General features: G+C 45.2%; 1 protein-coding gene across 2 annotated transcripts in view; it reads right to left on the bottom strand.

The window, feature by feature from the left end:
* MAML3 (mastermind like transcriptional coactivator 3) overlaps window positions 1-26,943 on the bottom strand; it is a 417,272-nt gene extending 390,329 nt beyond the window's left edge. For both annotated transcript variants that reach the window (XM_068542527.1, XM_068542526.1), the window contains exon 1: window positions 25,664-26,943. In XM_068542527.1, the coding sequence (XP_068398628.1) occupies window positions 25,664-26,140 (477 nt within the window). In that variant the 5' untranslated portion in view covers window positions 26,141-26,943. The remainder of the gene's footprint in view (window positions 1-25,663) is intronic.
* Between the last annotated feature and the right edge of the window lie 860 nt (window positions 26,944-27,803).

The raw sequence follows: 27,803 nt of genomic DNA on the forward strand, positions 1-27,803 counted from the left end.
TGTCCAGCCAGCCTCTCCTCTTCCACGCTTCTCATTCACCGCCTCTACACACACCACCCCACTGTAATGACTGACAAAAAGCCAGGAGCTTCCAGTTGCCAAATCCCAGGGCACTGCTTGGCCCTTATCCTGCTGCATGTGATACTACGCTCTCCTTAGTTTTCGATATACCACTCTCCTGGTCCTCCTCACCAACCGGACTATTCCTTCTTTATCTCTTTTTGAGGCTCTCCTCCTCTAAAAATACATTGAATGTTGTTTTCCAAGGTTCCTGACCTCCTTCTCTTTTTTCATGTCATACACCCTTTGCCAATTTCATCCACTCTGGAGTTTTAGCCATCTTCGATGTCTCTGCCTACAGCTCAGAACTCTGGGCAAAATTCTAAGGCCTGTATATCCAAATGACTGCTGGACATCCCTTCAGGATGGACCATAATCTCCTTAAACTCTGCAAGTCCAAAGATGAACTGATCATCTTCTCTCCAAAACCTAAGGCATTTCGTATATTGGGTGACGATGCCATTAGCCAAGCCAGAAACCTAGAAGTCATCTCTATTGCTCTCGATAATCCCTGTCTACTCAATGAATTACTTCCTCGATCTTTTTTGAAAATGGTTTCAGGTCTCCATCTCTACCTAACACTCTCCTACTTCAAGCTCTTCAACATCTCCTGCTGGAGTATTCAATAATCTCCTAACTGACCTCCCTGCCTCCAATCCTTGTCTCAAACCCACCCTTCATGTGGTGGACAGAATGCTTTATCTCAAGTTGGCTGGCCACATCACTCCCTTGTTTACAACCCTTGAATGGTTTCTCTTCACCTATATCATCGGATTTAAGCTCTTGAGCATGGCATATAAGGCCCTCTGCCTCCTAATACCTGCCTATCTTACCAGCCTCCTCTCCCACCATTTTCTACCCTGAAACTTCTGTCTCAACAACACTAAGCAACTCGCAATTCTGTGCTGATGCCCTGTGTTTCACACCTCCATCCTTCATTTGCCCAAATACTCTTCAAGCTCCTCCAGGGCATGGGGGGTAGTTCAGCTGCAGTTATCACTTCAGTGCTTAGCCCAGCATCTGGTTCATTAGAGGTGCCCTGTGAATGGTCAGGGATAAATAATGGAAGACAGTATATGGCAAGTCCAAAATGAATGACACTGATAGAAAGCGTTGAAGGAATTCGGACTCATGTTGAAAGTCACTGCAACGGGGTCTACACGTGCTGAATACTTTCCACACAAGAAGTACAAGAGAGCCTGCAAAAGCTCGACTCCTCCTTACGACACCTACCACACACCTAGAGCCATGCTCTATTTTTTTTTTTTTTTTTTAGAGAAAACATGTTGGCTACTCTCTGAGCCTGCCGTCACGAGGCACAAAAGTGGGCATCTTGGTGATGTGCTAATAATAACAGCTGACATTTATAGAATGTTTATCGTGTATCTCGAACCTTACTGAACATTCTACATGAATTATACCTCTCAGTCTTCACACCCGCACTGCGAGGATGGAACTACTGTTATCCCGGCTTTACAGGTGGGGAAATTGAGGGCCAGATATTAAGTAACTTCATTCAAGACACAGAGATTTACTATTAAGAATACTGTTCAGCAGAACGCAAGCCAAGCCTCCATATATATTTCACTTAGTTTCCAAAATTATATGTGTGTATCGACAGCTGACCCTGAATGAAAAGTCAAAAGAATGTATTCTGTCATCAACCCTTTGAGCCACTGCTCTCACCAAATAAAGTCACTTCACTAAATTACAGAATCATGCTTTCATCCAGTGCTTCACAGACGGTGTCATCAGCACATCAAGACTTAAGTGACAAGAGAGACGGCTTTTCTCCCCTTTCCCCGTGCCCTCTCTTTCGCCCCCTCATCTGTCCATATTCCTCTCTGGTTTGCTCCAAACTTCTCCTCCCACCTTTGATTATGGAAGCTGCTTCAGAACATGTAAGAGGCAAGATCTCTTCTCCATAAAAACAGAACACTCATCACCCTCAGGACGTACAGAAGCCACAAATATTCATAAAGAAGGATTTAGATAAATTCATGGGCGAAAGAACTCTGGTGGTTTATAAAAAGGGAAAGATGGAGAGGGAAGTATGGAACTCAGAGAGGAAACCTTATACCAAGGGACAGCCATGCTTGGCTCTGCAATTAATTAAGGTATATACGGAGCACCTACTCCGTCCAAAGCACTATTCTGGGCGCAGAAGACAGCAGGGAATAAAAGAGACAAAAATCCCTGCCTTTCTGGAGCTTCAAGCTCTGACCACTAGTCATTCCTGTTAGGAAGCATCTGTGCACCTCAGCAACCGGGTCTGTGGAGCAGAGGCTGACCCTAACCTTGAAGACCTGGTGCTCTTGGAAAACCCTCTCTCTCCATGTGCTGTCAAAAAAGGGGCATTTTATACCTAATAGTCTGTGCAACTATACTTCAATAATAATAATAGTAAGGTGCACACACACAGGCTCTCATCAGGCCCTGCTCCAAAGGCAGCTACGCTAGTCCTGTAGATTTGTGCTGAAGCCCAAATAAGATTTTGACTTTGGCAATCTGGTAGAGGAACAAATTGATAAAAGTAGACGGTACATTTTGAGAACAGCCATGGCTATCAGGCCACACACATGGGGCAGCCCAGAGCTGACCCCTAGCAACCCAGAACCGGCACCCTGCCCTTACGGTCAGGCTGAGTGGAAAAAGCCAGTCAGGAAATAAATGGTGAAGAGTGGCATCTGGGTGTGGACCTTCAAGATTTCCCTTCAACCATGTTCCACAGCACAAGTAAATAGTCTTCCAAAGTCCTAAACCCATCATTCTCCTCCTAGGACCAACACTGAGAAGTAGTTAGACACAGCTGTTAGTCACACATACGCTGGAGGAATATTGTCTGGGTTTGAATTCCTGTCCTACCACTCATTAACCTTGGGAAGTAGTCAAAGCCTGGGACTCAACAGCCTCATCTTTTAAATGGAAACAATAATTACCACAGCCTCACAGGATGGTTGTGAAAATTAAGAGAGATGATAACATGTAAAGCATTTAAAACAGTGTCTGGCACTCAGGAAACGCGAGCTGTTACTATTATTACTCTTTCCATCAATAGGATCATGGAGGCCCCCTTCCAGGTCATGGCAAATTCTGGAAGCTACGTAGTTGTTATATAAATGAATAGCTTAGAAGCATGAGTTGTTCCATTCTGAGGTAAAACAAAAATCCAACCACATTTCTAAACACACACACACAAACGCACATACACACACAATTCTTACGCATGCCTTCTTTCTCCAAGTGAGACAATTATTTTTTTTATCTTTCTTTCTTAATAGCTGCCTCCGGCCCTCTGGAAGGACAGGCTGAGACTCTGTCTGCCAGAGAGCTGAAACAAATAAAAAAGAAAATGGGAACAAGAGCAGTTTTCAGGCTGATGGCCAATCAGTATAGCAACTAAAAGAGCCAAAGCATACGTGGTCATTTACAATCAACACACCCTAATATTTGTTACTATTCTAATGAAGATGCAATGATGGAAAGGTCACCAGTAATACGTCTAAGCCGGTGTTAGCTGAAGCACAGACACAAGAAATAGGTGAGAAAAAATTAACTTAGGAAAAAACCTGTCTGCAAACTTAAAACCAAGAAGGTTAAGGTTTTTGGTTTGTTTTAGGGATTTTTGTTTTGTTGTGTTTTGTTGCTTAATTGTGGCATGGGATAAGACGTTTATCAGTGTATCACAGCAATAGAATCACCCGTATAAATCCCAAGCCTAAAACAAACATTAGACTCAGCCAAGTTCACTTCTTGCCCTTTTAATTTGATTGGAGTGACTTTTATCTTTCACCTTGGAATTATAAAACAATATGAGTTGTTAGCAAAACAATCTGAATGTGACTTAATTCTGGGGCCTTCTCCTGGTTTTTTTCATATGCTTGTCAAAACTACTCAGACAGAACCAGAGAGAAAATAGGCTTGCCCAAAGAAGAAGATGCAGAGGACAGAAAAATGACTTTGTACCCAAGAATCTGCTAGATAGTGTATTCCACCTAAAAAGCTTTTTGTTATTTTTCTTGCTTTGTTGAGATGATCCAAGCACTCTAATTTATGAAATTCTTTACTTAGAAAATGTGCTGGTAAACCTACTACAAAGTAAACATCTTTAGAACTGAAGAAACTATATCTACATTTACAGACTGTGTCCTCCTTGTTTGCATAGTTTGAGTCATATAAATTGGCCCACTGCTCATCCTCATAATTTTATCTGCCCAAATGCATATTTCTAAAGGAAAATCAGCTAAAATACTGTAATACAGTATTACATTGTTTGAGATAGTCTACCAGTAAGAAATTAAGAGTCTAAAAGAATCACCCTGAGGGTCACCTACACATACCTGCTACAAAGGCCTGTAAACTGAAGTTTGTACAATGACTTTCAAAAACTGATTAAGATCCCCGGGATATTATTTGGCCTTAGTAAAGGAAGGATAATGATTTGTAAATTTACAAATCATTAAGAAATGGTACAAAAAAGGACACGTTAGTTTCGCTATTAGATGGCAGATGGATACGTGCTGATTGAAAGACGAGAGAAAAATGGCTTCAACCAACTAGAAAAACAAAGTTGGGTTTTCCAGCCACATTTTAAGACTCCAGCCCTGAAGTTTAGCACTCATGCCATAATTAATAAGGACGTGATGAAATATCTCAGCCAATATTACAGTTCAGGTCCATTCAAGAAATAGCTGTGGAGTTCCTCCTACACAACAGGTTCAATCTCTGCTTTAAAGAAGGTCGTCACACAGTGTTGGCCACTCACCCATAAAAGCTATACAGGACAAGGACCACTCATATATATGGTGCTAGGAGAGCATGATGAGGGAAGGAGGGGCCCAGGGTTCTAAACAGAGAGGACCAGCTGAATTAGGAAACAATTCTTCACATCCTGCTGACTTGCCGAATTTTACACACCCTATTTCCAAGCAGGGCACGTGCACATACGCATTAAATTTATAAACTACCATCTGTTAGACAAAACCCTTCAGTCAGTTCAGTGAACGTTGAGATCTCTTTTGTTTCTGTTTCTACCTGGTGGGAACCTCTAGGTAGCCTGAAAGAAGGACGCAGATACTCCTAGGCTTTCAGGTAGTACCAGCATGGCTACACAAAGTTACTAAACACTTGAATTTTAGAAATATTTCCTTCCTACTGTAAAGTGTCCTTACAAATCAATGGAATCAAACCATGAGTGTTGTGGTCCTAGGAGACTCAGTGATTTGCTCAAGGTTATATAGTTTGTTGGGGAAAAGCCTGAACTAGACCTGATTTCCTGGCTCTCCATGTAATGTTCTTTGAGTTAGAACAAACTGCACCCCAATCATGGGGATGGGAGCCAGAGACAGAGGATAGCGGGAGCATTTGTTATATTTGATAGTCAGAAATTCTGTCTGTATAATACACAGAAGAGAGATTATACAGTCACCCAGAGGAAGTTACCGGCTTGGTGCTGGTTGAACCTGGGAACCCTCCAGGGCAGGTCAGGAGAAAAACAGGGAAAACCCTGACAGCTGCAGACCTCCGCCGCTGAGACCAAAGGCTGGCGTGTTCACTTGCGCCCAGCACCCACCACCCAGACAGCACGGGGCAGAGCCCTCGTCAGGGGAAGGATGGGACTCCCTGGGTAAGGGGTTAGAGGGAGGAGACCCTCTCAAGAGGTGGCCTCGCTTCCCCCCCTGCAGGACCACAAGCTGCGAGAAGGACCCAGGGCAGAGACAGAAGGTGCCTGGGAATTTGTGCAGAACCGAAAAGATGTGTCAGTAGGGAACAAGCCACGAAGGAAAGTCAGAATGGGATTTCCACGAGGCTTTCCATGTATCTCCAAGACACGTGCAGAAACATTCCCTCTCACTATTGCAAAAAGCAATGAAGGGCCCACGTCCAAACGTCTCCCGGCGGTCCATGCCCTTCTTTACCTCATTTCCCCCCTTTCCGTCTAGCTCTCTTCCCAGAGCCCCTCTCCTCCATCTCCACTGGTGGTGACAGTGGGGCAGAAACATCTGCAGTCGCCCACTGCTCCCAGCACCAGGCCAGAGGCTGAGAAGCAGCAAAGGAGAAGATTCTTTGGGTCATCTGCCTCCAGCCTCCTCTCAGGAACGAGACCTCTGGGTGTCCCCCAGTCTCCTGAATTCATGAATGCTCTCTCCGATTTCTATGACATCAGAGATGTCACCACTTCCACATGCTTCTCTTAATAAGAAAGGTTCAGGACTTCCCTGGCGGTCCAGAGGTTAAGACTCCGTGCTTCCACTGCAGGGGGCACCGGTTTGATCCCTGGTCAGGGAACTAAGATCCTGCAAGCTGTGCGGGGCGGCCAAAGAAAACAAACAAACAAAAATCTACTTTAACAAAAAAAAAAGGGGGACTTCCCTGGTGGCGCAGTGGTTGAGAATCTGACTGCCAATGCAGGGGACACGGGTTCGAGCCCTGGTCTGGGAAGATCCCACGTGCCGCGGAGCGACTAGGCCCGTGAGCCACAACTACTGAGCCTGCGCGTCTGGAGCCTGCACGTCTGGAGCCTGTGCTCCGCAACAAGAGAGGCCGCGATAGTGAGAGGCCCGCGCACCGCGATGAAGAGTGGCCCCCGCTTGCCGCAACTAGAGAAAGCCCTCGCACAGAAACGACGACCCAACACAGCCAAAAATAAATAAATAAATAAATAATTTTTTTTAAAAAAAGACCATCCTTCTAAAGGCACAGTGGTCATGAGACTGTTCAGCACTTGGGCAAAAGGGTTTTGTTTACCTACCGTAAGGAGCGGCCAAGGTGGGTCCCACGCCAGTGTAACCATCGCCCCTGTTCTCGGGCTTGTCCCCACCCTGCAGCTTGTCCCTGACCTCTTAGCATCACGCATGCGTCACTAATAACAAGCTTCGGAAAGGGGAAAGGAGGAGAGCCGCATTCTCTACGAATGCCTGTGTTCCCTGGTCCTTCTCTCCCAGAAGAATAGAGTTAATCAAGCAAGAGACTCAGTAGAAATAAGAAAAAGAGACGTCCTTATTCATGTATTGACACTCGCCACAAAGTCTGGCCTATCTCAACGCGTCGCTTTCCTTTCGCATCTACCTGGTCCCCTCACAGGACCAAAAAAAAAGGAAAAACAAAGGTGACTTCCAGTTAACGATGTTCCTCACAGCTGTGCAGTCAAGAGGAGGAAAAACACCTTTTCTAACTTCCTCTGGCACTAACTGAAAACTCTGGACTTTGGGGAGGCTATTAGAAAAAGGGTAAATATGAGACTCGATAATGACATACCAGGGGACTCATGTCAGGGTTGTTTGAACACTACTCAGAAGCAATTGCTGTCGAGAGCTGGCGACCACTTTAAAGAGCTCTGGAAAAGAGGCGACGTCTGCAAGTAGATGCCTCCGTGGTGCCCTGGGAAGAGTAGGCTAAAGACTTCTTATTTTGCACAAACATCCTTGAAAATATTCACTCTCCGTTCTTTAATTCAAAGATTACTAGATACTCATATCCGGTAATTCTTTCCCACACGTGGCATATTTTCTTGTATTGTTCTTTGTTTAATTTTCGTTTTACAAAGACACAGCTTTATGTACGCACCAGTACCTCCCCTTTCTTTCACTGCTATAGCGTTTCTGGTCCACATCTTTAGACTTCATATTTCATTTACGCTAAACAAATTTGTCAATTATTTAATATCATCAGCAAGCATTTACTTCAAAAGTCATATTGGTATAACTTAAAAACGAGTATGCAACCCTTTCCTGCCCCTAAAGCTAGATCATTCTCCCTTATAAAATTTGTAGTTTTACCCAAAGCACTTTGTACTATCAATTACAGGGTTATGAACAACCAGCCACTAACGCTACCTGATTGGCTTACCGTCCCCTGGTGCTTTATAAGGATAACTAGGTAGTATATAATTACACAGTCCCCAGAAGATACTTATAATTGAATCACAGGGCATTTTGTGAATGTTTGGGGCAACAATTAGAGGACCACAAAGTGACAGTATTTCTAAATCTCGCCAGCTAGAATGTAAATGAAGCACCCTAAAATTCAATTATAAGAGTCCTTTAGGTATTAAATAATTATAATACAAATCACACTGGGGGGGCAAGTTTTTTTTTAATTGAACTGTCCCCATAACCCCTGAAGATTTTTATTTCCTAAGTGTAAAACAACACAGCTGGATTTTCAGATTCACGGTTCTTCATCCAACCGGAAAAGCTGTACCAAATGTAGAAGGTCAATAGCCTGTTTCTACTTTTGCTTTGTCACCCACTCATTTGGTGAGTGAGCTGAGTCTCACTGTAGCTCTACTTATCCCATAAGTGCACTGCATAATTAGAATATCTAATATTATTGTGCAAATATAAAATGGCCAAAAAGATATTTACAAACTTAATTCAATGGAAACAAGGATACTTCGTCTAGCCAAATGTTCACCTATTCTTAACACCCCAAAATGTCTTATCATTTCTTACCCTCACCTTCTTCCTCTTGTCTCCTGCTTTCCTTTCTAGCTCTTTCTTTTTCCCCTATTCGTCCCTTCCAACTTCTCTACCAGCTGTCCCTTGAGGGAGGCTGTGACAGTTGTAGCAAAACCTCCAGAGTAGCTGTGGGTAGCTCCACGGTGCTCAGGACAAGGAAGAGGAAGAGTCAAGTGTAGGTCTTTTTTAGTCATTATCTTCTTGCTTCCATATCTTAAAGGGAGAGAAGGTTAACACTGCTCCCCTGACTCAGGAAACTCAGGAAGGTAAAAGCCGAAATACCTCACCCTTGACTATGACTTGTGAAAACACCCCATCAAGGGAAGGTTGACAGGATGTTCACACCATCAAGGAGCTCCTACAACCAACCCAGCAAGTAAACAGCAAACAGCACCCCACTCATTCCTCGGGATGTTCTGCATCACATCCAGGGCACAGGCATCCACTCTTCCAGGCCCCGAATGCTACGGCAAGTGCCTCCCCACTTACACCAGATTTATAGCAGATCGATTGTCCTCCATTTAGAAACATTTTTTTCAAGGCCAGTGAACACAAATGTAAAACTAAAGGCCTGAAAAAATATCAGTTCCCCCAGAAGAGCGTTCAGATGTAATCTCTGATTAGTCATTAGTAGAACATCACAGAAATAAATAAATATACATACACATACATATGTATATTTTTTCCCAGTAGATTCGGCCTTGGAATGACATTTGTTCATGAGAAAAAGAAATTCACTCATTCCAGCTTCAGAATACAAGCTTTATGGGTGTTCTGCAAAAAAAAAAAAAAAAAAAATCCCATAGAGATCAAGAATATGGTGACATTTGGTGCTCCTCAATCGTGGTATCACCCCCCCCCACCCCCGTTTTCTCCTTTCAGCTCCTGAAATAAAAATATTCTCAGGCAGGCAGCACAATAGCACAGGCTACCGCCCTTCCTCATGGAGTGCGATTCTGTCTGAGACTCGCCTTCTGCTATGTTTGCAGGAACCACTCTCCCAGGACCGTGCGGCCCTTCTGGGTCTTCCCTTGCGCTTTGGAGTCAAGAAGAGAGGAACCAGAATGAGTGACCCTGACTCCGTAGAGGCTGGCGTCATAAAGGCTTCAAGGATGATGGCACAACTCCGGCCGACGTGGGGCACATTTGCGGGGCGGCCAAGGAGACCCCTCCGAGGAAAGTGAAGTTAATTAGTCTTTTTATGCACACACACATGCCAGCTTCACACATTTAAAAAAAAGACCCATGCTAAGCAAAGGGCCTATTTTAGCAACGTCTTTTAAAAACTAGATAGACGGGCACACGCGCTCCCTGGGAGCAGCAACCACTAGCCCTAACGTACTTGCTGGCTTTAGCTATTCTCGCCTTAAGAATGAAGAGGGAATGTGCAAAGTGCATCTGAAAAGCATTAAACACAAAACAAAACAATGGTTACTCGCAAGAAGAAGTGAGCCCCCGGTGAAGTAATGCATTCCTAATAATTAATTGGCATTCCTGCAGAAAATTTTCCTTTGGTAATGGAGCCACTGGGCTGCCATGGAGAAAAAAGATCCCAGTTTCTCCTTGCGGAACAAATGGTCTGATTAGTGACCAAAGGAAGGAGGCGTGAACGCTCCCCAAGCCTGAGCTTTTCCGCGTGGCCTGAGTCAGCCACCGTACAGCACGGCTGGCCTGGAGCCAAGAGCCCTCCTGCCAAGGAGACTAGAAGTTTCTGAAGAGCCACCACAGGCCCGGTGCTGGGAGAGTCACCCAGACAAAAGCGAGCCACCGAGTTCAACAACTGGCTTGCAAGGCACCATATGCTCCGCAATATTGTCCTGCTGCAGCACGGGGGCCTGTGCGCGGGGTTCCCGCGTGCTGCACAGCTGTCAGCCCGGGAGCTGTTTTATCATTATTTTCACTGTTTTATTACTTTTCTGGGAATTCAAATCAGTGTAACCGCGCTTGATGCACCGGGTGAAAAATGGTGTCTCCCTCCCCCTCCTCTTTCAACCTAATGAATTGCCTTTTTTCATATCAAAGAGTAATGAGCACCAAACCACATAATATTTATTCATGGAACAAAGGACAGAGGAATGGAGCGGGTGGGGGAAGCAGAAGCAGCTCCTGGGTGTGGAGAGGAGAAAAGCTGCACATTTTAAAGGAGCTCTTCACGCTGATCCCCAGTGAAGATTCCCTGCGCAGGGAAATGCACACCTTTCCACTCTCTCCACTCCCTCCTAGCCCACCTTCAAGCTAGTCCGGGGTCAATGCTTAGAGATCCTGCAGCTGAGAGCTGACAGTGACCTAACGGAACTCATCCCATAGACTGGACCCTGAACTGTCTCAACATTTTCTTTCTCAGTGAAACTCCCCTACAAAGCCTTCTCTCCGCTCCTATGAGCATTAAACCAGTATATCTCAGAACGTTCTAGATAGATCCCTTTTTTCCGTATCATCATGACCTCCATTGTGGATGAGGGCATGACTTGGCCCAGGGAGGAAGCTCTGTAGGAATAAAGGCTACACGGGAGCCTTATTTGCGCATTTCTCTTATTTAGATGTTGCGAATTTTACCCCGCCCCCTTCCCTTTTTGACATAGTCAACCTCTCACACTCTGTTCCACACATTTTCTTTTTAATCCAGAAAAGAGAAAATAATGTACGATAGTCGGAATAATTTAATCCAACCAATGAAAAAGAATACATATATTATTATATGCATATATATAACTGAATCACTGAAACTAACACAACATTGTAAATTAACTATACTTCAATTTTAAAATGGTTAAAAAAATGCTATGCTGGGATCACTAATCATTAGAGAAATGCAAATCAAAACTACAATGAAATATCACCTCACACCGGTCAGAATGGCCATCATCAAAAAATCTACAAACAATAAATGTTGGAGAGGGTGTGGAGAAAAGGGCACTCTCTTGCACTGTTGGTGGGAATGTAAATTGATACAGCCACTATGGAGAACAGTATGGAGGTTCCTTAAAAAACTGAAAATAGAACTACCATATGACCCAGCAATCCCACTACTGGGCATGTACCCTGAGAATACCATAATTCAAAAAGAGTCATGTACCACAATGTTCATTGCAGCTCTATTTACAATAGCCAGGACATGCAAGCAACCTAAGTGTCCGTCGACAGATGAATGGATACAGAAGATGTGGCACATATATACAATGGAATATTACTCAGCCGTAAAAAGAAACGAAATTGAGTTATTTGCAGTGAGGTGGATGGTCCTAGAGACTGTCATACAGAGTGAAGTAAATCAGAAAGAGAAAAACAAATGCCGTATGCTAACACATACATACGGAATCTTAAAAAAAAAAAAAAAAGGTTCTGAAGAACCTAGGGGCAGGACAGGAATAAAGACGCAGATGTAGAGAATGGACTTGAGGACATGGGGAGGGGGAAGGGTAAGCTGGGATGAAGTGAGAGAGTGGCATGGACATATACACACTACCAAATGTAAAATAGCTAGCTAGTGGGAAGCAGCCGCATAGCACAAGGAGATCAGCTCGGTGCTTTGTGACCACCTAGAGGGGTGGGATAGGGAGGGTGGGAGGGAGAGGCAAGAGGGAGCAGATATGGGGATATATGTTTATGTATAGCTGATTCACTTTGTTACACAGCAGAAACTAACACACCATTGTAAAGCAATTATACTCCAATAAAGATGTTAAAAAAAAAATTTATGTTGGGAATAAAAAAGTATTTCTTTAAACTATGAAAAATATTTAAATTCTTAAAAATCACACAATAATCCACTTCTTCTTATAACCCGGGCCACCCAGATGGTTGTGAATTTTAACACTGAAGAATTTATCTGGATAATTTCCCTCAAACCCAGTAATGGAATCCTTTGCTTAAGCAACCCTCTTGCTTCCTCCTCTTACAGTCTCAGTTCTGTAAGTCTGTCAAAGCTAATTATCTCTCTTCTCAAATTTATTGCTCTTCAGTGTATCACGAACACACAGATTACGAAAAGTTGAAGAAAACAAGTGAAGTGTGCATTACACTGTGAAGGAAAAGACAGACATAAATAATTACTCAGCATATCTACTCTCTCTTAATAGAGTAATGAAAATGGCATTAGGAAGAAAGGATGAGAATACCAAAGCCGGCCAATCCCCCTTCCCTCTTCCATATATGGTCGTCCCCGCCCCCATGAGCCAATACGAGAAACTCCAACACCATCACTTTAGGGTAGAGAGGGAAGCAAAATTCTTAGGTTGGCAGTCCTTTGACATTCCAGACCACAGATAAACACGGAGCCTACCAAACCAGTAACACAGACAACCTGCACCTCAGCGGAGGGAACAAAGACACGATTCTCCCAGGCACACACTATCATTAAGCTCCCTTCCTTGAAACTACTGTTACATATATCCAAGTGTTCCAACTGGAATCTCAGACCACAAACTTCAGGTTAAGAAAAGGCCCTTGAATGATTCATATCAGTCCTTTCAATCTAAGGACAGGATCAAACACTGAAGAAAAAAAAAAAAAAGGCAACAGTCCATTTGAATTTCAATAGCCGGGGTGCCAGATTTCCCAGATCCCCAAAGTACCAGTTTATCCTACTTTGCCACCCTCCAAGTTACCATGACATGGTCCAAGTTCATCGTGGGCTCCAGACCTATTCCACTCTAACATATACAAACAACCTCCCCAAAAATATTTTTTTTGATATGGTTATCCAATGTTATGACAAACAGCTTTTTCAAATAGTCCTTCAATAGGTTCCGAGCAGTCAGCAGCATGAAATCCAAATCTCAAGTCATTGTTTCCGTGCTTCATGGAAGAAAACGAACGTGTTTTGAACATGTTTTTAAAAATCCAATAGCAGCTGCAAACCATTTAGGAATTCCCAGTTAAACTGCAAAAGACATTTTCAACCGTTTTAGCTGCAACAACTTCTAAACTGAGAAAGTTGCTTCTTTATATAAACCACCTCTGTTTACCCAACACCAGAGGATCTCCCAGGAAAGGGCTACTGCAGGATGTGAACAGTAAGAGAATGTTACAACCAGGGAGGTGCTGATCTGCACACACCACTGTGAGGAAATACCTTAAGTGATTAAAGATAAACACCACCTGCATACTCTGCAAAGGCAGCCACTGCTGCAGACACATCTCTTGTCAAGGCGGCGGGAGGAAGGACGGACTGAAATGCCACCGTGGATTAGAACTGGGGACGAAAGGAGCCCAGAATAGAGGATGGGAGTGGGCCTAGGGGATGTATGTTTTACCCCCGCTGGGAACTCACTTAGCCATTCTGAAGCCAAAACTCAAGGACCAACCATTAAAGCAGTTTTATTTCTTTTACTTAGTATCCAGAAAATTTGGTCCAGCTCTGACAAAATGTCCGATTTCTTTGCATAAATGCTAACGTTAACCTCCAGATAATACCTCTGAATGAATTTATGTCCATCGTTATTGAACTCTCTTCAAAAAAACAGGTCTGAAACACTTCCTTTTTGTAAGATATGTTTTTTAAAAACTCCATAATGAGGTAAAACTTGATTCTAAGCATGTATTACCTATTCCAAATCATCTCTGGACTCTTTCAAAGAGAAATAAGAAAATGCTTTTCAAAGGAATTAGCAATTAGAAGTTTACTGCAGCATAGCTGTAATCTCACCAGCCTTTGGAAAGCAGTTTTTATCTAATAACGATAATCAGATAGCTATGAAACAAGTAATATTCAAAACAGAGAACCATTTATCTGTCTACAATCATGTAAAGGTAAAATGTTATACTTGGGGCAAAATGCAAGGCAGCTGTCCGCCTTATACATATGTGGAAGTCATCCTTCAAAGAAGACATTCTAGTGCTAGAAATTGAAAGAAACAGATCCAGGAAAAATCAGAAGCAAGCACAAAAAAAGTCAGATGACACTCCTCAGTAGACTAGCAAAAACTAAACTTCACTGTTTAAACTTGGCTGTCAGCAGAAGAGTCAAAGGTTAAAGTTGTATTGCGTGACCAGAGCAGCAACATGAGGAACGTCTTCGTTGATCTTACTGGCTGGCCTAGTTGCAAGGTTCTTATTTTATGTGCCCAACCAACTCTCGCTATGTAAGCTACTGAGGCAGAAGCTATCCAGCTGCCTTTAAACTGAAGCCCCCTCCCCTAAAGGCTGCGGTGAGCACAGAGCTGCATTTGCTTAGCAGGCCAAAGGGGTTTTTCCCACTAAGATGCTCGGCAGTGCAGCTAAATGGCAGAAGATGGCTGCCGCTACTCAGTATCTAGGTCATCAGTTGAAGCAGAGCGCTTGGTTTATTGGAATCACTTGGGAGAGAATGACCTCTAAAGTCGACACCAATCACCTACATCTCCACCCTCGGTTTACTTCTGTTGTTCACATCACTGCCACCTACATTTTGTACAAGTTTCCAGGTCCTACTGTCACTTGACAAAGGTAGAACATGAGATGGTGGTAAAGGAGACGAGGAAAGAGGGACACACGAGGCCAGAGGTATGTGAGGCCGAGAGACAGCAAAGGGGAGGGATCCTCATTAGAAAACAGCAGGGCCAGCCAAGGACCAGCACTACCACGGCTCTTCATGTGGGCTCCTGTTCAAACCGATCTTAAAACCTAAAGGAAGTTCAAATAGGTGAGGACTGCTCCTTGGGAGGTCATGGTTAGTTAGAAAAGGCAGCTGCTCACTCAACCTTTTCAAGAGAGAACCCTTCAGTCAGGTGAAGGCAGAATAATATTGTAGCCAAGAGCGTAGATCCTAGAGCCAAACTCCTCCGGCTCCGTTAAAAATATAGACTATAGTTCTTAGTATCTCGCCGTAGGGCAACTGCCAGGCCAGAGGTAAATCAAAATGACCAAGAAGCCTGAAGGAGGGCGGTCTTGAGACCACTTCAGCACCTGTGTGTAATGAAAACTGATAGGACTCACTGTGGAAACAAATGCTATAAGGCAACTGTGGAGGCAAGTCCATTTTGATGCATTTTCTACAGCTGGCCAGGTCAGCAGGTTGTTATTACCATGTTACACAGATGACTGGATTAGTCAGGGTAACTGAACCTGTAGGAAGTGGCAACTCACGGACTTGCGATTTTTATGACCACTCAAAGGCGCACCCGCTGCCACCCCAGGTACTGTATCACCAATGGATGCACATTTGACACATAAAGCCATGCAGGCCTGGGGAACACAAAGCTCAGGAAAGGTAAAGAGAACTACAAACTTGTTCAAGACAGTGAAGTTCCCACTTTCACAGCATGAACAGGAGCTGTTAACTAGACTCCTACTCACTTGGTCATTGGGACCAGATGAAAAGAAAGTCATTCGTGTAAGATGTGTGGCCAGATATACAGCCTTTAAAAATTAAGTGTTCACACAGACTGCAAAGACACACACCAGTCGCTAGAGTTGATACTTTTTTTTTTTAAGCCATATTTTTCAGGAGACACAATTATCATTTGCCCTAAAATAGGTTGTAATAAGATTCGAGGTCTATGTTAAACAATATTAGATTAAGAGATTTTTTTGGCCGACTTCTTCTGTTTATACATATTACATATACGGAAAAAAGTCAATCTGTGCTACAGAAATGCTCACATATACAAGGATATATGGATAAGGATGTTCATTGCAATTAAGTAAGGCTTAATTGGTAGAAAATGAGGAACTACCAGAGTCTCTCGAAATAGGGGATCATTCAATAAATTATGGAACATTTTATTACGGAATGCTATATAACAGTTTAAAAAATGAGTTGAAGATCTGTGTGGATCGAATTGGACAGGTCTCCAAAATATATTATGTGGAAAAAGTAAATCTCAGAACCACATTTATAATATGATTCCATTCAAGTAGGAAAAAACTAACGTGTGGTGTGTGGTGATGTACACTATATAGCATACATGTGAGCAAAAAGAAGAAGGTCTGGAGAGAGAGATTCTAAACCGTGATAACTTCTGGGGGCACAGGGGAGACACTGAGGAAGAGGAATCAAGTCACTTAATCTACTCATTTTCATTAAGCAATTTCTTCCACAAATATTTAGAGTTCCTCCCATGTATAGGTAGGTCTTTTTTTGTCATTGCTTTTTTTTTCTTTTTTTTTTTCTGGCCGCACCACGTGGCTTGTGGGATCTTAGTTCCTTGACCAGGGATCGAACCCCAGCACTGGACTGCCAGGGAATTCCCAGTTAGATCTTTTTCTATCATGAGGATATAAAGACGATTAAAGAGACAAAGGCCCTATCCTCTTTTCACTGGTATTTTATTTTTATATTGTTTTAAAGTTTTATAATTTAAAAAAGATGTCGTCTATTCTCCAACATTTCAGCTAATTGAACAACTTTTGCTGGCACATTTTCGCTCATCAACACAGCCCATTTCATCTGTGAACAGCTTCCACTTTCATATAATTGTTTTTTTAATATATTAAACCAAACCTTACTCCTAATAACCGCCAACCACTGATCCTAACTTTATCCCCTTGAGGCCATAAGAGCACATCTAATCCTTTTTTCACATGACAGCCCTTCAAATATTTTAAGAAAGCAATCATATCATCCCTGAAATCAGACTAAACACCTCCAGGTCTCCCAACTGTTCTTCATGTGACATGGTTTCAAGCCCCTGCACCTTTCTGCTTGTTTCTTTCTAAATGCTCCCTATCTTTGTCTAATTTCCTCTAAAAGCTTGATGTCAAGCGATGATTATGGTGCTACAAGTGTTACCTAGTCCAAAAAAGGGAAAGAAAGATGATCATCAGCCTCGTTTTTAACAACCATCCTTTAATCTTATTCTCCACCACACCAACTAACCCTCTCCCCTCCACAAAGTGATTTTATTTGAAAGACAGTGAAATAAATGTTGCTTTAGAAAGCAATGCAAGAAAGCTATAGAAAGCTTGCAAGAAGATACAAAGCATTTAGTATCCTTGGGATTTTCCTATATGTTGGGTTATTAATGACTTCCATTAACACGTTCTCATAAAACCACAAAGACCATTTTATACAGCTAATCTGAAACATGAATGATGCTCTGCTGTGAGTCCAACGAGAGCAAGGACCCTGGTTCACTACTGTATCCCCAATGCCTAGAAATTGTGTCCAATATGTAGCAGTTGCTCAAGCCCTCACCATGAGACCTTGGCTTATGCCTGAGTGAAATAAGCCCCAAATCACTCTAAGTCTGCACTTGGGTGGGAGGCACGCAAATAAGTGATGGGACAGTAATTCATAAAAATAAGCCTAGCCTTTGTGTAGCACCATCAAGTCTTTGGGACTCTTACATATATGAATTCATTTGAGCCGAACAATCGCTCCGGGAGGTAAAAAGAATGACTACTGTTCACCTTCCCAACATGAAGTGAAAAGCCAGACTGTCCAGAGCTGAGATGCAACAGGGCGGCCGGCGCTTTGACTTCTTCCCAGGGACTCCCTACCTCCTAACAGCAGCCCCTCCCTTCTCCACCTGGTTAAGTAGTAAGAGTGTTTTTGAAAAGCTGTGAGGAAAGCCACACTCTGTACTTTCAACATTCTAGGGGAGCTCCTTGTTTAAGGCAGGGTTTCTCAATAGCAGCAACACTGGTATTTTGGACAGGGTGACTCTTTGTTGTGGGTGCATTGTAGGATGTTTAACAGCATCCCTGGCTTCTACTCACTAGACAGCAGTAGCACCCCTTCAGTTGTGACAACTGAAAAATGTGTCCCAACGTTGCCAAATGTTCAGGGCGGGGGCAAAATCTCCACCGATTGAGAATTTCTGATTTAAAGGAATCCTATGGTAAATCCATTTCAATGGCAGAGGTAGTCATTTAAAGGAGCATGGAAATATTTTAGGAAATGATTTTTTTTCCCAGATATTGGAATACAAACAGTAATGCCATTAGCTCTGAAAAATACATATTTGAGTTTTAGTAAGGTCTGCAGGTTCAGAATAGACTACTAAAAGCATATGTTATCACCATAAACTCCCAAGGCAACAGGATACTATCTGTTTACCCCAAATGAGCAAAACCAATCACCTCTTTTGCCACCCATTCCAGGAGATGCCTCCAAAATCCTCACCCCCTCTTGCCTCTCTTACCTTACCACTAGAGCTCCTAAAGTCCTTTACTGGGTACTCTCAATCACTGAGTTACTTTCAGCATCTAACAAACAATCAAAGAAAGAAAAATAACCCACCACTGTGAGAATGAAGGGCACTAGCAGAGCTTGTCTTACAGCTGTGCAATCCTTCTGAGTCAGTTACGACCCAGGTTGAATCTGCACGAATAGACTCAGCACTTCAGCCTTTTCTTTTGAAGGGATAGAAGCCCCGGCCCAGCCATGGGTTTTCTGGAGGTGGAGAAAGATCTTGCGAGAGGGAAGGAGAGAAATGATACAGTAACGTATCCTAAAAATCGTCTTCGCACACATAAGCACAAGTGAAATGTGTTGAGGACTGAGAGTCCATAACATGAGACATTACAAAACCAGATTCTACCCAACAGAATGGAGACTTCAGGAGTTAGAAATTCTGGAGGTTGTTAGTTTAAATAGTTCGCTCAAGTTTTCTATGGTTGTTAAGCCATTGCTTAAGGAGGATGAATGTTAGTTATTCTTACTTTAAAAGATTCTACTTCAGCATAAACGTCATTCCAACCAATGGAAGGTCCAATATGATTAAAAGAGGTGTCTAAATTATTCTTAGGAAATCACTTTCCTTATGTCAGAGGAAGTGCTGAAGGCCTTTTGAGATTTTTATTAAATTCCCCCAAGAACAGAATGCACAGCTTGCCATTAAAAAAAAAAAAAAAAAAAAGCACTGAGCCATAGTAGTAATGGCTTTTTCTATGCACGTGTGTATGGTGGCCCTAAGGGAACACCGTGTTTCTTTCCCAAATGGAGTTGCTTATCCACAGCTCAAAAGCCCTTCAACTGTTTAACAGATGGAATAGCCAGGTATACTTTTAAAACAAAGTGTGCGCCTTCTCTGATCCACGGAATAGAACCGTATGATCTTTAAGTATTCATTATACGTCAGGCCCTCAACTCCATCTTCTGAGTGATTTTATCCAGTCTTATTCCTTTAGTTCTTTAAACTTTGTTAGATTTAAACAACAAAAAAAGGTTGTTTTTTTTTCCTAAGTTTTTGGTGATAGCTGATTTTCCAAAAGCTCCATTTCTATCTCACAAACATGAATAGTGAATTTTTGAATGTGTCTGTCTGAAAAGCATGCTGTATTTTTTAAATGAAAATTTGATTAGGGGGATCCAATAACTTTGGCGCAGATATCTGTAAATCAGCTTCTTTTGCAATGTCAAATTAGTTTGAAACAACACGAAAGTAAGCATACTATTTTACTGAAAATGTCACAGGAAAGGGGAATAACTCAGCCTGAAACTGTTGAGAAGTCACTGGCATCAAGTCTAATGCTGATTAAAAAACAAACACCTGTTATTCCCTTAAACCTAGCTTAAATAATACTGAAAATCTAAAAAGAACATACTACGCTGTCAAAGTCTTGGATGCAAGAGTGTGATTTAGCTTTTTCACTTCCATGAAGCACTACGGACTATGTACCAGAATCACTGAATGAATGAATGACATTTAAAAATCCAGTCTATTCTCTATGATTTTCACTAATGAAGAGTAAATGGTATACTGAATCAAACCCATAATTATTCCAAAATAATTGGTATCTTATCCAATTGTTTCATTAGTTATAGAGGAGGAAGCACCAAAATTAAATTTCTCTTCTTATTGCTTCTTCCCACTCTTCGGTAAAAGTGCTAAAGATCAGTGAAAAGACCAAAAGGTTGGCAGCAGGAGGCTGAAAGAAAAACAAGGCAAACAGCTGGATCTGAAAACTCAATCATCAGCCTCTGAATAATAGAGTGAAAAATGCAAAGCTATTTGGGAGAATTAAAAGGCAGATATTCTGAAAATCTTGGGACTGAGTTTTAAATATGTTCCTTTTTATGAGACTTTGATGTCTGATTGATTTCACAGTTCTCTATGACGGGTAATGTGGAAAGAGATGACAGAATTTAGCCATCTTAAGCTCAAGAATGTAGTACAGAAGTGTTAATTAATACACATGGAGCACCGATTGCAAGTAAAACTCTGTAAGCGACACTAAATAAACCCTAAGTACCTCAGACATATCCAAGAACTACTACGTAGTGTGCAGAATGGCTTATCATACTAGGTTCCTCCTATAGTAGCAGCACGAATGAGAGAGAGGGAGAGATTCCCCCATTCTTATCTCAACCAAATGGAAAAACCTTGTCAGGAAACCTTTTTAACAACAGTTGGCTATATTGGTCTCAGAGAGGTATTTAGAAAATAACTCTATGTAACTCCATTTTAAGGTTTAAAATCCTCCTCCTTCTTACAGAAATGTCAGTACACCTTGTCCAGGGACTGTTCATTTTCCTCATATCAAGTGGCAGAAAACCTCCAAAGAGTCTAAAGCTTGCCCTTATGATTCTAATGCGACTGGATAGAAAGTATCAAACATGCCATCTGCCTGAAAACTCAGCTTTCCTTGGGAAAGGAACTCAGCCTGAAGAGCATTTTGTAGATTATGATGAATGATTAACTAACTATGCCTCTACTTTTCTGATCGTTGGCTGCCCAGTACTAAATAAAATGCACCACAACTAAAGTACATACATAACACAATTAAACATGTATTGTAGCTTTTTTTTTGTTCAATGCTTCTTGAGAATTAAAAGACAAACACTTGTGAAGCACAGGGAAATGAAATTTCAAAAAGTTTTTCACAAACTTAAGGCACACCCTGGGTGGGCTATGAAAGGTTTTTCAAGGGACACTATCAATCCTATCACCCAGGAAAGCAGAACAGGATAAGCCAAAGAAAAGGTTCATAGGAAAGATTTAGAAATGGTTTGACATTATAAGCTTGCCAAAAAACCTAGCTACAAAGCCAGTAATTTACCTTCAACAGGATAAGAAATGGGAAACTGGATTCATTTATACGGAGTTTTAGCCCTGGACTAGTAAGTATCTTGACATTTCCTGGCTCTCTTCCAGAAATAGATGAGAACATTTTGGATAGGTTGCAGTTTTCTCTAATACTCAGCGTTTAATATGCTTATTATCAAATGAATTTTATGTGATAAACTCTTCAGAGCAGGAATCACATGGATTTATACAGTCTTTAAGCTGTGTATAAATTAAGCACACTCAGAAAGTTATGATGGCGCTATGAAGTAGAAAGGTTATGAAAACACGGAATTTATCCAGGTCAAGTAAGACTACCACCATTTTGAAATTCTGAAGACTGCATTGTCATGCTTTTTGGTATGCCTGAATGATTACACCTTTGTCAAGCCACTCTATCTTTGGCTTGAGAATGAACTGTCAGTTGGAATTTATCTTAAAATTTTAACCAGGACTTCAGGTTTAAGTACAGAAAATGAACAATGTCTCATTCTGCTACCACAAATGAAAACTATTTTAGGAGAAGACACCTTTTCAGTGAGATTCTCTAATAGGTGAAATCAATAGTTCTCACCAACAACTCTTGTGGAGGGGAGGAGGGGGAGACCCTTCTGAATAAAGAAAGTGTGTGCTGGGAGAGTCATTTGACTACATGTCAGAAACTACCTTTCAGCTGAAGTAATGTAGCTTCCAACCCAGGCCTGGGCTATCCACTCTCTAACAGGGCTATTATGGACCCACACAAAACGGAGGCCCCTCCCAGCAGCCTGGAGCCAAAGGAAGATTTCTATTTCACCTCACGCACCCTGCTTCTGGTTTGCTTGTTTGCTTTTCATGCCTGTGCTTGTAAATGTATAAGAAAACAAATCAAAAGAGGTAAAGCCTTGATTAGACTGCCTTCCTAATCCAAGCCAAGCAGAAAGAGAACTAATCAATATTTAGTACTTTGGACATACTGGCCCTCAGAAGGTAAACAATAGCAATAAAACAGAAAAGAATCCTATTCATCTTTATTTTTATCATCACCATCATTATTTGCCTCTGGTTGATTATGGCTTTTCTTCAGGGGTTTCCAAATAGCTCAATCTGAGAACTAATTATAATTGCTCTGTGCCCCGCCCCCCTCCCAGAGCCCAACTAAAATCCAGCAGCTAATTCAAAAAAAGGAAGATTAACGTGGTTTTTTGCAACCTGTTCTCAAGATTGTATCTCACACACAGTCTAAGTTAAAATACTCTTTCATTTCAGGGGCCAATGTACAATTTTAAACTATTTTTAAAGGAAAAATAACTTGTAGAGGAGGATGTTAACTTTTTCCTTTCTTTTTTGTGGTACCTAGAATTTACATGCAACTCTTTGCTTAAGGTTTAAGGCTGTTTATTTTCATTACACTCATCACACATACTTGGACCACTTATATCAATGGGAGATGCATACGTGAAATACAGTTAAAGCTAGAACATACTCCTGTACATCGGTCTAATCGATAGGCTAAATTATTGTCACAAAATTGATAGAAAAATGTTATTTTCAGGCAATCATTTTTCCAGTCTGTTAACCTGCCGAACTGGGATTCACCGTGAAATGTACTGCTTCGGTCTCATCCACTCAAGTAAGCACTATCTTTTTTCATTTTCAAAAGTAAGCTCTGGCTTGGGCTTGCTACCTCCTTCCAGGTAACTTCAGGACCCTGGGTTTGCTCCCACCTGCGGGTGTATCATAACCCAGGCGCGCGCACCCGGAGTGCCCCCACTACCCCTCCCAGGGCAGATATGGCACCCTCGAGAGAACACAACCCAAACGCTAAACTTTCCGGCCGCAAACTCTACTGCTCTCGCCCGCGATCAAAAGCGACCGGGCACCGGCTTTTTGTTCCAGCGCTGCTCAGCTGGCGAGGTAACGCCACAACAGTCCTCCATCCCCAAAGGTCGGGAGAGAGGCCGTGGGACTGAGATTTTTGGAGCCTCCCGAAAAGAAGCCCATTCCTACGCAATCCGAGCTTGTGGGGCGTACAAACACAGGAAAAGAGGGTGTGGAGCAGGCAACGACGATATTCTCAGCGCCTTTCAAATACTACTTGAGTCTTAGGTTCACGAAGTGGGTCTCCCCATCGGTGGCAGATCGCGAAGGGGGGGCGGGGAATGGGAGACGGCGCGGACCCGGAGAGAAATAGGTACCAGCAGGGCATGCGAGATACAGTCAAGATGCAGGTCCGACCCCGCCTCCGGGTACAATCAGAAAAGCTACAGTGTGTCAGTGGTTTTCGGCTTCCTGTTTGTAAAGCGAGAACCTCCCTCCCTGACTCTGTGACCGTCGTTCTTCCTCCCCACCGAGTCCGCCTCTTCTTCGCGCTCCGGGCAAGCTCAGCGGCGGGGGCGGGGGGGGAGCGCGGGCCCGCGGGGCGGGGGCGGCCGCGGGGGAGGGGCAGGGCCTCGGGGCGCAGCGCCCCTCCCAGCCGGGCGGCCTCCCGGGCGAGCCGGGCCGCCAGGCGGACAAAGCGCCTCCCGCTCCCTCCCCCACGGCCGCGTTCCAGAAGGGAGGGGGAAGGCGGGCTCGAGGAAGGTGGGAGGAGGAAAAGGAGTACCGGGGTGGTGGGGCGAGGAAGGGGAGGAGGGAAGGTGCTGCCGGCGGGACTGGGCAGGATCGCGCCGAGGAGGGAGGGGAGGGAGGAGGGGCTGGGCGGCCTCGGAGAGCAGGGAGGAGGGAAGGATTCTTGAAGCCCAAGATAAACAAATTGTTCCTCTTCACGTGCGGGGTGGGGGGAGGTGGGGAGGGTGGGGAGTGAGCGCCGCGGCCTCTCCTCTTCCCCTCCCCCAAGCCGGCTCTTTGTCACGGAACGCCCAGCGAAAGCCCGCACCCGCACCACCTCCGACGCCGACGACCCCCAGACCGGGGACGTGCGCGATTTCTAAGCCGCACAGCGAGAAGGCCTCCCGCGCCGCCGATCGAGGTGCGGTCTGCAGGGGAAACGCGAGAAGGCGCGCGGCCCCGCTACGCTCCCGGATTCCCACCGCCCGCCCCACTCCGCACACGCGCGCAGCCCAAATCCGGGCCGTGCGGTGGCGGAGGGGGCTGCAGACACCTTTCTCAAGCTTCCGGCTCCCCCCCCCCCCCCAACGAAAGGAAAGCAAAAGAACCGGAGAGTGGAGATAGGAGAAAGGATTCTACCCTCAGGGTTAGGGGGTGGGAACTGCCCCTTCCTCCCGGAGAAGTTAAGCCATTGGCTGCTCCTCCTACCTCCAACCCACCCACCCAGCCATTTAAGCCTCTTTCACCTCCTCGCTACCTTCCACCCCTCCGGGCTTATCAGACTGGCCCGGAAAGTTGGCGGGGAGCGGGGCGGGAGAGCAGCGGAGAGAGCTCTGTGCAAGCAAGTTCAAGAGGAGGAGGGGAGAGAATCCCCGGCGAAGTTGCGTGGCGGGGACTCTCCGCGCAAGCCCAGGGCGTCGCTCTCCCCTCCCGCCCCGGCGAGTGCCGCGACCCTCGGAGCCGCTCCACCTGCCGGGCCAGCCCGGGGTCTCGAGCTGCGAGGGAGCGCATCCGCGCCCCGCATCCGCGCGCGCTCTCGTGGACGCGCGCGCGCGCAGCCACCTTCGCTTGCTTCTCACCCACCTCAAAGTTCATTCACAAAACTCTCAGACTTTCTCAGCCCAAAGAGGGTGAGCTGGGGAGAGGAGGCGAGAGCATCTCCTTTCCTCCTCCTCCTCCCCCCAGGTTCGAGGGCCTGGTGCCCGCCCAGAATCTGCGACAGCATCAATTTCTCCCTGCACTCGGCGGACGTGCTGAGAGGGGTGGGCGAAGGGGGACCGGTCTGGGGAGCCCAGGCGGCCAGGCGAGGGGTGGGGTGGGGAGCGGTGAAGAGGAGGAGCGAGGTCTCAACTCTGGGTTCACTCTTTCAAATCGGTATCTAAGAAAGGGAGAGGGGGGTAAAACTTTTCCAGTGCCTCACTCCGACGCTCCTCCAGGCTCCCTCCGCCCCTCGCAGTCGTGACTGGCTTCTCCCCCTCTCGCCCCCTCTTCCCCAAATCTGACAACCCTGACAGATTAACAGGTAGCGGCGACGGCAGCTTTTACCTCACAAAAGTTGACGTTAACCCTTCGGCTTCAGCCCGCTTCGCCCGCGGTGCAAATCAGATCCCCGTGCCCCCCGTGGAAGAAGCTCCACGCCCCCCCCCCCACGCGCGCGCCCCGTGCCCGCTGCCAGCGCGCCCTCACCATGATCAGCGTGTGGTTCCTCTGCTCCGCCGAGGCAGCCTCCGCATCTTGCTGGGGTTTGCTCTGGTGCTGTTGCTTGCCCGTGCCGGCGCCCGATTTCTTGGCCCTCTGCTCCAGGGTCCGCTGGTAGAGGCTCACGGTGTCCCGGCGCTCCAGCTCCAGCTGCTCCACCTGAGCCTGCTGGTACCTGTTCTCGCAGTTGACGTGGTGCCGCCGGCAGCCCTCGATGCGCTGGCGGAGCCGCTCCACCACCGTGCTGTGCTTGGGGACGGCCGCCGATCCGCCGCCGGGGCCCCCGGAGCCGCCGCCGCCGCCGCCGCAGCCGGCAGCGGGGAGATTGCTACTCGGAGCAGCGGGAGTACTATTGGGAGTATTATTCACACCGATCCCGGCCCCGCCGAGGCTGCTGTTCAGGCTACTGTTGATGCAAATACTACTGCCATTCGCGGCAGCAGCGGGGGCTGCGAAATCCCCCATCCTGCTCCCCGGGCACACTATTTTGGAAGAACTTTTTTTATCCACCCCCTATCAGCCTCCTCCTTGGGTCCAAGGATTAAAATAGTTTAAGTGGAACGCGGGGGAGACGCAAGCACATGGATGGAAACAGCGATCCCGACCGGGCGAAAAAAAGGGGGAGAGATTTTGGGGTGGTTTTTTTGTTGTTGTTGTTTCCTTTTTTTAAACTGTAAAGCTCGAGGGGAAAAAAGGGGGGTGTTATCAGAATACCATCAGACACCTATCAACAAAAAGAATCACAACAAACTGAGCCAGCAGCAAATCGGGTTGCAACTCAAGGGAAGATCCGTTCTTCGCCTGCCTTCTTTTTATAATCCATTATTTTCTAATAAATTCCAGGAGATTTCCGGTGGTTGGCAAGCATTTTCTCCCTACGTACCGAAAAACACACCCCATGTACACACACAAGCATATGCCTCCAGTGCGGACACGCGCGACACACACTCACTCCACACCGCATCGGAAAACGGCAAGCTTGCTTATTGCATTTTCCTTCCACAAAAAAAGTTTTGGTGTTTATGCCGCCCCGTGTTCTCAAAGTACTTTGGCTGCTCAGTTGCATTTCACAGGAACCTAGATATCGAATCCTCGGGCTGGGGGAAGTAAACACATGGACAGTCCGAGGCGACTGCAAAAGTAGATCGGTGAAGTCCTTTGCAAAACGCCGCGCGGAGAGCAGCCCCTAACGCTCGGCTGGGCTGCCGCTGCCGCCGCTGCTCCTGCCACCATCACAATGATCAACTGCTCGCCGCCGCCGCCGCCTCCTCCTCCTCCTCTCGCTCCTCCACCTCCTCCTCCTCCTCCATGCCAGCGGAGTGATATCAGGACGCGCGAGCTCAGTAAACACGGCAGCGGCGGCGGCTGGAGGCCGTGAGACAAGCCCGGGGACACGGCGCAAAACCCGGCGCGGATTCTCCGCCGGCAGGAGCGGGCGCGGCGCGCACCGGCACCCGGCTCCCGCCTCCCGCCTCCCGCCTCCCTCTGCTCGTCCTCCCCGCCCCTCCCACGCCCCCAACCTCACTGCCACCCGGACTGGGAAGCCGGCGCTGCCAGAAAAGAGAAAAAGAAAGATTCTGGGGGATCTCGGGAATGAATCAACTTTTGACGCGCGCGCGCGTGTGTGTGTATGTGTGCGCGCGCGCGCCTGTGTATATGTGTGTATGTGTGTGCGCGCGGACGACCGTGGGGACGCGCCTGGCTGGATTTAATTTCCTTATTCCAAACGAGGTATCAAGTGATCCCAAGTTGTTGTTATACATTTATACATTACATTGCAGAACTGTGCATGACCAGGCGGAAACACTGAAGCTTCGCAGCAGTTGTCTGTCATCCCTATCCGTGTGGAAAGAAAAAGGCAAATGAGTGGCTTGTTTTTAGAAACCAGGTAATAAGTCCTCGCTAGTAGTAACCCTGCTTGTGGACACTTGTTCAAACTCTAGGCCAGTCTTAACACACAAATGCCAAATTATGAACAAAAAGAAATAGGCAACAAAAAACTTGGAATATTATTTAATTCGCTGTACATCATGATTGTTGCTATTAGGGCAATTATTGTTTTACTTACCCTTGGAAAAAAATTAAAATACAGCAAGCAGGGACTTGGAGGTGAGACTAACAGTACATT

Source organism: Eschrichtius robustus, chromosome 4 (assembly GCF_028021215.1).
Source record: "Eschrichtius robustus isolate mEscRob2 chromosome 4, mEscRob2.pri, whole genome shotgun sequence".
Lineage (NCBI taxonomy): Eukaryota > Metazoa > Chordata > Mammalia > Artiodactyla > Eschrichtiidae > Eschrichtius > Eschrichtius robustus.